Here is a 12,494-nt window from a genome sequence, read left to right on the forward strand (position 1 = left end):
CCTTTCAGAGAGACTAATCTTTACTCATCCCGTTTGTCTTATCTCATCAAACATAAAAAAGGGCGTGTACACGCACGAGTGGCAAGGCTCACCAAGCACGTTTGCATCTGGGCAATGATGCATTTTCTGTTTACCCACACTGTCCATGAAAAGGGTGTCGTGTGTACAAGCGTGGCACGGCTCACCGAGCACGTTTGCACAGAATGTTTGGTCATTCTGGTTTATCCTTTGTCGTGTGTATCGCTTTTAAGAACCGGCCCAGCTCAACAGTAGTTGTGTGTGGTCATTTGGAGTCATTTGGAATCATGATGGATGTATGCAGGTGTGGGGTGCAAGAGAAAATGACCCATGAAAATGACCCAAACCCATGAGTCCAAAAATAGACGGATTGCAAAATGAAGAAAAGGATGATTTTATTACAGGGATACAGCTCGCCCAAACAGATCATGATGAACCAAAAGGTGAGGAGATCTGGCCAAACACAACAAAAGGTTGGAGGGACTACTGGGCCGACCACTGTAGGCCGTAGGACCCAGCAGTAGCTCTTAAACGACCAAAACAACAAAAAACTAAAACTACAAAACAAAGCCGCGAAAACTAGACTACCAGATCTCCTCGAAAAGAAATAGAAATACAAAAGGCTGTATGAGACGGCCGGCTGACACACTTCACACTGCGGGCGGACGCTCACAAGTCACAGTAAGCAATGTTCAAACAACAATGCCATCTGGGAATGCATTTCATTAAGTACGTGGTCAAATTTAAACAGAAATTAAAAACATCCATAAAAAGACTAATGTAAAATATATAGAGATTTTTCACCCTGCACAGAAAACTCTGAAAGCTCTACCGACACAGAAAAGGCCATCTCCCACTCCACGCTCAACAATGGACATCCTTGTGGAGATAACAAGGACTGAATCAGTGTTTAGTCATTATGGGATTACGGGCTGCCGGAGTCGATGCGCCAGGGTTACCGCGCCAAGGCGCGTGTCAAGGCCGATATGCCGGTGGGCCAGTTCTGATAGACATTAGATATTATCTGGCGGGCCAAATTAAATTACACTGCGGGCCGGATTAGGCCCGCAGGCCGTACGTTTGACACCCCTGCCTTAAGGCATCTTGCATCAAGGATCAAATTCGGTACATTTTTCTGAATGTTATCAACGTCAACAGTCAAACAAGTAAAGTAGCTAAATAACAAATGCCTGTATTTGGAAAGCCCCTTATTCATTGCATCCTGTCAAGCTATCTGGACAGTCTGAGTTTCCTGCTCAACTGGTCTGACTAACAGTCCCTTTCTTAATAGCACCTTGAAAGTGTGGATGTGTGGTGTTCGTGTGCATGTGCTCTTGTGCGTGTGCGTGTACACGCACTGTGCCCAGAGGATCTCTTGGCTTTGGCACTCTAGAACGGAAAGAGCAGCCGCAATAACATTGTAAAGTGGCACAGGACCTCCAAAAGGTTGACTTTAAGTACTACATACCATGAAAAGTTGTTCTTTCATTTAAGGAGCTTGTGGACGTTTGGATTTAAACCCAGAACCTTTCTACTGGGAGTAAAATAATCGTACAGCTTGAACATGTTGCCCCCTATTCAGCTTTTCAAAATAAGAATCAAACAATGTTTTACATTGTTTGAGTTCCTTTGTATATATTCATAACTTTCCAACTGTACGTTTGCCAGCCCTCTATAAGATTATAATATTACATTTTTTTTAACTTACATTCAAATGTTATATTTAAATGTTTATAAAAGGCAAGTTTATTTATATAGAACTTTTCATACACGAGGAACATAGAAACATTGTCATACAATTAAACAAAATAATAAAAGAAAATAGATATGTAAAAGAAAACAAAGGCAAAGTAAAAAAAAAAAAAGCATAATAGAAAGTGTGACGTATTTAAGATTTAGCAGAAAGTTAAATCTAAGTCTAGAAAGCTAAATATAAGTCTCTCCTGCTATACTCTTTTCATATAATTGCATACTTCACCCTCAATCTTTACAATCTCCTTTCCAACATGTTTTCTGTCCTGTGTGAAAATGAAAAATAAAGACAGGTTAGTTTGTATAGTAATAACACCATTATCAAATATCAACCAATCAGCGGCCTGCCCACAAGGGAGCCTGGGCTGGCTCGTGCCCCGGGAAAAAAAACGAGTGAAGTGGCTTCCCCAATAAATGTGCCACATAGAAAACAAACGTTTTCAAATTTTGATCTAAACTCGTATTGATTTTAAAGGCCTGACGTATGCCTTCAGTGGGTAGAAGGGCAGCGATCACACACAGAGCTATCTGTGCATCCATCAGGCACTCTATTGTTTGGTTTAAAAGGTAAAGTAGAAGTAAGAAGGAAACAGGAATAAACTAAGAAACTCATGTATGCAGCATGGCAATACAAGTTGAAATACCTTCGTAGATATTATCTACAAAGGTATTTCAACTTATTCAGAGTGTAAGAGTGACTCATTCGAGTCCTATGGCTATGATAGCTAGCTAGCTGGCTAACTTCAAATCACAATTTGAAGAGAGATTCAAAACTCTTGTGTACACAAGGCCTATGTCCAGCTGTGCGGAGCCCACACCACCCAGCCCTCAGTGTGGACTTGTGCCACGACCTGTCATTCTATCCGACTCCTAGGCCACCCCTTCCCTTTGGAATTATTCTGGACCCCGCATCTGCGGGTCATCAAATGCTTCCTTTCGATTGAAATACCTCGAGTGCCAGAGACACTAGGCTGTCCAACAGCCAGATATGAGTCTACGGCGCCTTGGTCCATCCAAAGGGGCCTCATCATCTGTCAGGGTCACGACCCTGCCCCCTGCGACAGGTCTGCAGCCAGCAGACGAGGGCACCAGAGGAATTATATGTAAAAAAGATAACAGCACATGAAGCACACACACTCACGCTCTGGTGTCATGTTCTTACCCATTGGTACCAGGGAGCAGTGATTCTTCTTCACGTTGTTCAGCGGTCAGCTCGTCTCCAGTCGTGACCCTGAGCCAGGGAAGGAGAGAGGCCGGCCACAGTTAGTATAACCAGGTTACTGTCTGAACTTCATTTACTCCAGTCAACAACTTTTTAGAACAATATAAAAGCTAAGTGGTACCTGCTCAGACACTCATCCACACTGTCTCCTGGGAGGCAGCATGAAGCGCAAACAGAAACAAGTAAAACATTGTGACCTACTGGAAGAGTGGAAGCTCCCGTCTCTCCCATCTCTCGATGAAACTAAATAAATTTAATAAATATATTATATTATCATTATTTTTTGACTGCCACAGAATCTGCTGTTATTGAAAATGAAACTGGGAGGTAAAGTGTCATTTTCTTCTACTTTGGTTTAGTATTTAGTCTTTTAGAAGATGTAATTAACCAAAGCATCTAATATTGACTTCAGATACATGTCATTAAGGGGCAGGTAGGGGTTAGACAGACATTGGGGTGCAAACTCAGTCAATTTGGCTAGACTAGACTATCGTGACTATCGTGCTTGTTGCTAGTAGTACTCTATTACTACTACATAGTTTAGCCAATTTTACAAAGTGCAGAACATAGCACCTGGTTACATACCCATTTCCTGGTCCTTGCTGATCACCAACGTTGGATTCGTTCATTTCAGTTAACTCGTGTCCCTGGTCCTGGGTTGACCTGCAGGACGATTTCAATATTAAAGTGATGGACAACAGGATTTATGGACATAAAATAACAATAACATATCACAGAGTAATGTTTCCACTACATGCCTAACAAGTTTCTTGTCAGGAAAATCTCAAACTGTATTTTAATATATATAACAAAGTCAGCTAATAGGACTTGTACAGCAGACTTTGGGATTTTTTGTTGGTGATACTTAGCCGTATATCAACGAAAATATAATGTAAACTACTGTAAACATAGTTTTGCCAAGTTGGCATGAGAAACGCTGTGGCAGTTTTTTTTTTATTTTTCGCAAAATTAGAAAATCTTTTCACGATTAATTACTAACCAATGACCAAAAAAAAATTACTACCAACAGAATAATCATCATTCCAATCCTATGCTTGCAAAGTGGAGGTGGTCATTGTGATGTGACGTCGCAAAGTACAAGCCTGATAAACTTGTTAGGGTGTGGTATGAATCCTCCCCTCCCCTCCCTTTGTACTTCCTTGAAGTCCAAAACGCTTCAGCTGCACCCACAATGATTTAATTTCACCCTCGCCCTCATGTGAGTGGCATGTCTTGTCCACGTGAGTGTTAGAAGTAAAAAAAAGGATTTCTGATGTCTATCAATTTAAAGGCATTTAAAGGCAATTTAAAGGCATCAAAAAAAAAAAAGTGTAAAAATCAAAAAGGTCGCGGCTCGGCACGCCCTGCAATTTCACTGTCTTGCCTGTGTGACACCGAGGGGGTAAAATCCCCCTTCAACAAGGAGCCGGCTTTCTTGCTTCACTGGTGAAGGCGGGGCTACGCACGGAGAGTAGACCTCTTTAGAATCATTTGCATACTAATGCATAGAATGAGTTCACATCTAAGTAGGCTACAAACGCGATGAACTATTTACAAGTGCAAAAAAAACACCAAAATCATATTCTTCATTTTGATGACCACTTGCTTTTTAACCCAACAAAAGCCTCGTAAGGAAAGTTCCTTTGGTACTTTCTCGTAGATCACACCATCTTTCCCCGTCTTCGTTAAATGCGACTGCATCAGCTTCTCTCCCATGATGGTCAGCAGCTTAGGGATTTCACCGTCTCTCCACTTAGAACTCCTCATGTTGGCATTGCTGCAACATTGCAGCAACACTTCTACTCAAGCCCGCCCACCCCCCCCCCCCCCCCCCGACGGCTTTGCGGTTCCCCCCGGAACTGCAAAGCCGTCTAGCTGAAAATGAAACCGCCAATGTGTGTAGGGTCCGAGAGGGTAAATTGGGGTGTGAAATCAAGCCGGTAAATTACCTCGCTCAATGTAAGGCCAAGTCCACACGTACCAAAACTATCTTTTTTTTCTCCGTTTTCCCTGGCATCGTTTCAAGAACATTTGCGTCCACACGGATCCATCTCAATACGACTCAACACGCTACTTCATGTTCCAGGCGTATAGGTGGCGCTGTTTTAGTTTTAGAAATTCACCGGAAACGGTCACTCAAGTAGGCCTAATAAAGCGTTAACGCAACCCTTTTGATCGTCTCAATTGGCGCACGCATGGCTGTTGTTTGTTTGTAAAATGTGGCTTATGTGGTTGTCCATCAGTCTTTTTTGCTCAGCGTGGTGGCACAGGAGCATAATATTTTGCGTAGTGGTGGGCCGTTATCGGCGTTAACGTGCTGCGTTAACGCGAGACTCTTATCGGGCGATAAAAAAAATATCGCCGTTAATCTATTCTCAAAGTTGAACTAACCAGAAGCTGAGTGTTTAATAAAATATACTGTCCATAATCGCGCCATATGCTGGAGACAATGTAGCAATGATAATAGAAACAACTTGGGTGAGCTATGACACGTTTTTGGTTGATCGTAACATCAGAGCGTCGAAATAGTTGGTGTTGTTGTTGTTGTAATAATCCAAATCTTCCTCCAAGCTGCCCGCCTTGGTACGGCGGTAGTCAATGCCGCCGCCCTCTAGATTAATTCCAAGATTAATCTAGATTTAAAAAATGAATCTATGCCCACCACTAATTTTGCGATAGTAACCCTAATAGGCACAATATCTTCTCCAGCAGGAACACGAGCATGTAGTCGGCCATAGTTGTTGTTATGAGACGTCGTCACAGGTTACAAGAGGTTACGCTCGAGGGGTGTGGCGATGACATCATCGAAACGCAAGTATGCGTTTTGGCCGTCCAGACGAACACTCAAGGGCTGCGTTTGTGAATTTATTCACCCTGGGACCTGGTTTCAGAAAACTCCGTTTTCATGCGATGCGTTTACAGGATTCGTTTGGACGATCGGCCAAAACGATGCAAAACATCTGCGTTTTAACCAAAAAACGGCTCCGTGTGGACGGGCCCTAAATGTGCGGACCATGCCAGGAAAAAGGTGTGCATAAGATGGGCATATTTGGCAGTGTAAAAACGTTTTAAGTTAGTTCCTCAACTTAATAAAGTGCAGCAAATGTGCTGATTTGAATAAACAAAACTAATAGTCAAATGCATGTTTCTAGTAGATAGTCTAAGGAGTCTAATTGGAATCTTCAGACATGCAATACAGATTCCAAGCAGCCATCTCTGTGGTTTTTCACCATTATAAATTATTATACAAATAATTACAACTGAAATCTGAAATGAATTCCAGAATTCTACTAGTTCTAGAATTCAGAACCACCAAGGTGGCGGCTTGTAACGTGCTTTTGGAACTTCAAATCACATGATTGGAACATGGCACTGTGGCACAGGTTGGCCAATAAACAATACATGATAAAGACAGAAGCATTTAATAAGAATTGCACAACACAATAAAACAATAACACACTACATAATAAAACAACAAGAGATTTAAATTTATTGAACAAACTGTGGACACTCACGTTCTTTGTCCAAACCGCCAACACACCAACGCCACCAACACAATAATCCCAACAATCCAATGACCTGATTTAAAAAAAATGTGGACACTCACGTCTGTTTCTTTTTTCGTCGACAGGAGTACACCACCGCCACCACCACCGCCAAAAGCACACCAAAAGAAATCCCAAGAATCGCACCATTGGATAGGCCTATAGCAACTCAAAAAATAGCCTCAGTTACATGTATGCCGTCATTGAATATCATCTCTCACTGTTGCGACAAGTATTTGAATTAAAATTAAGCAAATTTAATAAATGTTTACATCTATATATACATACATACACATACAGTATATATATATATATATATATATATATATATATATATATATATCGCAAATACACACATAAAAGCATACAAAATAGAATAGGATAATATGACCACTAATATGACAAATTAAAAGAACGCATCCGAAAACACTTTGGTTTTTAGTTTAGTTTTAAAACTGGCAACTGTTGGGGCATATTTTATATTGTTTTCCAAACATTCCAAACATTCCATAATTGGCCAGCATAATGACTAAAGGCGGCCTTACCATGTTTAGTTCTTACTGCAGGCTTAAGGCAAGGCAAGGCAAAGCAACTTTATTTATATAGCACTTTTCATACACAAGGCAGACTCAAGGTGATTCACATATAAACATTGTCATACAATAAAAGAAAACAATAGATATGTAAAAAGTAAAACAGATAGAAATAAAGACATTTTAGAAAGGCAAAGAAAAAACAATGCATTTTAGAAAGTGAGAAAATAAAGGCAAAGTTAATAAAAAATAGAAGCATTGTAGATTTAAGATTTAGCAGAAAGCTAAAGCAAACATAAAAGTCTTCAGTCTTGTTTTAAAAGCTGTCAGAGTTGGGGCAAGTCTTAAATCCTCAGGGAGTTTATTCCAGCTATTTGTTGCATAGTAACTAAATCCTGCTTCCCCATGTTTCGTGTTGACTCTGGGGATAATTAACAGATTGGTCTCAGAGGATCTTAGTGGCCTAGAAGGCTTATGTAGTGGAAGCATATCAGTTAAATATTTTGGCCCTAGACCATGTAGGGATTTATAGGTTAGCAACATGATTTTAAAATCAATTCTCTGACATACAGGGAGCCAATGTAACGATTTAAGAATTGGTGTAATATGTTCATATTTTTTGGTCTTTGTTAGAATTCTAGCAGCAGCATTCTGAACAAGCTGTAGTTGCCTTAGAGTTTTTTTTGGGAGACCTGTAAGGAGACCATTGCAGTAATCAAGCTTGCTAGTGATAAAGGCATGTACAAGTGTTTGTAAGTCTTCGGTAGACATGAGCCCTCCAAGTCTTGCTACGTTTTTAAGGTGATAATATGCAGATTTTGTTACTGATTTGATGTGACTGTCGAAATGTAAATCTGAATCCATGATAACCCCTAGATTTCTGGCTTTGATTGAGGTTTTCAGGGACAAAGAGTGAAGGTGTTGGGTTACTTTAAGCCTTTCGGTTTTAGCACCAAATACAATTATCTCGGTTTTGTCCTCATTTAGTTGAAGGAAATTTCGGCACATCCAGTCTTTGACTTGCTCAATGCACTGGCACAACAGATCTATGGGCTGATAGTCATTTGGTGATAGCGATACATGGATTTGCTTGTCATCAGCATAGCAGTGATGGTCAATATTGTTATTTTGCATGATTTGCCCTAGTGGGAGCATGTAGATGTTGAATAGAGAGGGTCCTAAGATCGAACCTTGGGACTCCACATGTCACGTTTGTTGATTCTGAAACAAAGTCGCCAATGGAAACAAAGTAGTTCCTATTTTGTAGGTAAGACCTAAACCAATTTAAGACTGTGCCTGAAAACCCCACCAAGTTTTCTAATCTGTCCAAAAGTATTGTATGGTCTACAGTGTCGAATGCAGCACTGAGGTCTAGTAGCATTAGTATTGAGATTTTGCCAGAGTCTGTGTTAAGACGGATGTCGTTTACAACTTTAATAAGGGCGGTCACGGTGCTGTGAAGGGGTCGGAATCCGGATTGGAAGATGTCATAGCAACCAGTTGATGCCAGGAAGTCAAGTTGCTGGAGGACAACTTTCTCAATGATTTTACTTATGAAGGGTAGATTTGATATTGGTCTGTAGTTGTTAATAATAGAGGCATCTAGGCTCCGCTTTTTTAAAAGGGGTTTGATAACTGCAGTTTTTAAGGCTTTTGGGAAAGTGCCTGATTGGAGAGAGTTGTTAACTATTTGCAATATGTCTATTGCTAGGCAGTCAAAAACATTCTTAAAGAGGTTGGTAGGTAAAGTATCAAGGCAACAGGTGGACGGCTTCAGTTGTGTCACAGTTTCCACAAGAGTTTTAGAGTCTATGACATTAAAGCATGTCATTGCCACGTTACTTTTGCCTGAATAGGTTGGTAGTCCAACATTTTTGTTTAAAATGGAGACATTGATGGCGCGTCTGATGCCTTCAATTTCATCAGTATAAAATGCTAGTAAGCAGTAAGCAGATACCTACTCTGTGATCTTAGGGGTCTGACAGGTTTGTAACAGTGAAACATGTTAGCCAGATAGCCTGGTCCTGATCCAGATAAAGACTTATACACCAGAAGTAGTGCTGTAAACTCAACCTTAAAACTCACTGGGAGCCAGTGGAGTGATTCTAGTATTGGTGTAATGTGGTCAGATCTTCTTGTTTTTGTAAGGACCCTGGCTGCTGCATTCTGTATCATTTGAACTTGTTTTATAGACTTTTTGGGAAGGCCTATGAGGATGGCGTTACAGTAGTCAATCCTGCTAAAAACAAAGGTATGTATTTGTTTTTCAAGGTCAGGTGAGTTTTGCAGTCTTCATGTATTTGGTAATGGACCTGGAGTTTGGACTTATTTTCCTTCGGTTTTCCTACACTCTTGCTTGAGGATTTTTACTGATGGATTATGTTTCCATGGTGTTTTCTGCTTTCCCTGAGCTTTAGAGGGGCAATGTTATCCATTATATTATCCATTCTTGAGTTGAAGTTGTAAACAATATCATCTAGTGAGCCTGAGGGTTGGCTGGTGGTTTGTGACAGCACTTGCTCAAAAAGAACAGCTGTATTGTTATCTATCACTCTCTTACCTACTAACACAGAACTGAGAGTAGGATGTGGAGGCACATGTATAGATACATTAAAAAAGATACAGAAATGATCTGATAAGGCTATGTCGTTTACAGTTGTGGACGTGTTGTGGAGGGGAAAAATACATCACCTTGCGGGGTATTTTCATCCGTGTGTGGTGCTGTTTCATCTGTTTAAAGTAAGTGATTAGTTCAATGATAATGATCAGTAGGCCTATATACAATCACCCATTGTGTATAAACAGCATTGCTTATAAACAGTATAAACAGCTTACTTTTCATTGAGTCCAAGTCAGTCTGTTTATTTTGATGTTCCTCTATTGAAGATATGAGATGAGTTTAGTGCACAGACGCACGCACGCACGCACACACACACACACACACACACACACACACACACACACACACACACACACACACACACACACACACACACACACACACACACACACACACACACACACACACACACACACACTAGAATAAACACATCAGATAACGTTCTCCTGGTCTGATAAAGAGGGAGTATCTGAATCTGTATAAGATGAGTGGTCAGTTGAAAAGTTTGACGTTATTATGAAGCAACAGGTGACTAAACAGGTAGGCCTTAGTTAATAACGTTACAAGTGTTGATTTTTCTCTTACCGGTGACAAATTTCACGCAGAAATCGTCTATTTGGCCATCCCGTGTGTAGAAGCATTTCACAGTCAGGTTTCGACATTGTTCTTGTTGAGGGAGTGTGCTGTTATAATGTTTGGCCAGTAGTGTCTTAAGCAAAGAGAGTAACCATCAGACATTTTTCAGGAGCAACAGTAAACAATTATTTATACACATCTGTGATACTTCAAAGTATCACAGATGCAGAAGCATACATGTGACCTGTGTAGCGAGCGACCCAAGCCGTTGGAGAGGTATAATCCTTTACTCACTACTCTAGATGTCAAGCCTACTGTACAACATAGGTGAATTTGTCATTTATGATAGTAGGCCTATATGTTGGCAAATAGCTGAGCTGGAGATCAGAAGGAACTGAACATTCAGATTTGATCACATTTGATGCAGTACAAGGAGGAAGTTGTTTACTTTGCATTGTTTACTCATTCCTCAGGCTAGCCACACACCCTCAGGGAGTTTAGTAGATTAAGATAAGGGATATGGCCTTATTATCATTTATTACACGGCTCTTCTCAATGCTGTGGAACGCACCGATCACTTGCATGGGCCTTCCCGACTTCCGGTGGTGAATTATTTTTCGATAATGACCATTGCTAAGCATATAATGACCACTGTCAAGGAAAGTGGAGTGATTCACGTCTTTCGTATCACTCCGCAAGTAGTCCGGTAACTTATCAACCCCAGCGTACTCGGTTGCTAAGCGACGTCTACGTCTTTTCTTTCTCTGCTGATAAACACTACGAATGCTGGTGACTGTGGCGTAACTATCGGTAAGCAGGTACTCCAGTCGGTTATGGGCCCGACCAATCAGGGGGTCCGTCAATCTTCGGAGGGCTCCACCCACGACTTCATCTTATCGCCCGGGCCCTGCATTCAGTGCTAGTTCTAAGTTTCAAATTGAGCTGAGTTTCCCCTGAAGTGCTCCCCCCCCCCAACAATTCCACCCACCCCCTGTTATAATGTAAGCATTATGAGATTCTACAGTCTCACTCCGGCCAAAAACCCCAAATCATCCTGCTTATGGGTTAGGGTAACCCTAACCCATCCTGCTTAACCCGTCGTTGGCTTGTTACGCCACTGGCTGGTAACAATTGTAAAAAGACACCGTGTGAAGTTATTGTTTCGTTTTGGCAAGTAGCCGTGCAATAAGCGGGATAATGTATAGAACGTCTATAAATGATCCCTTACGTATTTAATAGGCTTATTATACGCTGTTGTTCATCGAAATGCAATTAGGCATTAGACATATACGTATTAGTTCACAAAAATGCTATTGATAAAATGAAACAGACCAGCCATGTAGTTATAAGCCTATATCTTCAGAAAGATGCTAAAAATATAAATAAACGAACGTATGGGTCCAGCCAGTCTTACCTGACTGTCGCCGTAAACTTCAAGCTCATCACACACCTCATCCCAGGGGTATTTATATCCATCTCCGGTTGAAATGTTTTCACATTGTAGAGTATTTACCTTAGTTTCAAGGCAGCCTATGGTGTCTAAAAATGCGTAAAATGAAAATTAAACCAGAGCCCCAACACGTTTATGCCATAACCAAAACAGAAACCTATCTAAATAAATAAATCAACATTTTGCGACATTCCTTTAAATTATCACTGCAGGACTTTTACCACGATTCGAGCCTACAAATTTCCCAGTCCTAGTAGGCTATAGGTCTAGACTCTAATCTGTGAACAATCTGAAAAGAATCCCACAAGTGTGTCCGGTACCGCGCATCCATTTCAAGATAATCTGACAGCGAGCTGCTCTCCTCAGACGGCATTTAGTTTAAATGTAAAAGTCCTGCAGTGTGAATTTGTAAAGTGTCTTGCTTCTTACCTGTTTCGTGTGATGCGGGAGAGATAGAATACAACATAATACAGAATGACAGAATACAAGTCAAATCAAATAATCCATTCATTGTACGTCTTGGCTTGGACTGGGGCAAGCAGCTCGAGTGATTAAGGAAGTTATCGACTCAGGAGGACCGCCTTCTGACTTGGCTCAATTTACGCCCACTACACGGTAACTTTCACCCCCTGCTACAGGTTTATATTAACCGAGGCTAGCTTTTATCTGTTTTTCATCTATTACATTTGCAGTAGCTACTAAAAATTAATTAATATGTTTGGGGTTGGTGATACTCCGCAACATTGAGAGGTCACAAGAGTTGTTGTAGGCCTACTGT

At 40.9% G+C, this 12,494-nt stretch overlaps 1 protein-coding gene across 1 annotated transcript; it reads right to left on the reverse strand.

Moving 5' to 3' along the window:
- Positions 1 to 411: 411 nt before the first annotated feature.
- On the reverse strand, positions 412 to 12,249 carry LOC311361299 (uncharacterized protein). The gene is made up of 10 exons (XM_084481474.1): positions 12,146 to 12,249; positions 11,681 to 11,805; positions 10,276 to 10,399; positions 9,906 to 9,947; positions 9,762 to 9,800; positions 6,600 to 6,696; positions 3,578 to 3,655; positions 2,933 to 3,001; positions 2,720 to 2,836; positions 412 to 2,036 (listed from the first exon to the last, which is right to left on the reverse strand). Exons 1-9 carry the CDS (start codon positions 12,225 to 12,227, stop codon positions 2,737 to 2,739), a joined length of 756 nt encoding a protein of 251 aa, XP_084337600.1. The 5' UTR covers positions 12,228 to 12,249; the 3' UTR covers positions 412 to 2,036; positions 2,720 to 2,736.
- Positions 12,250 to 12,494: the final 245 nt, after the last annotated feature.

Source organism: Micromesistius poutassou (assembly GCF_964030765.1).
Source record: "Micromesistius poutassou genome assembly, chromosome: 1".
Taxonomy (NCBI): Eukaryota; Metazoa; Chordata; class Actinopteri; order Gadiformes; family Gadidae; genus Micromesistius; species Micromesistius poutassou.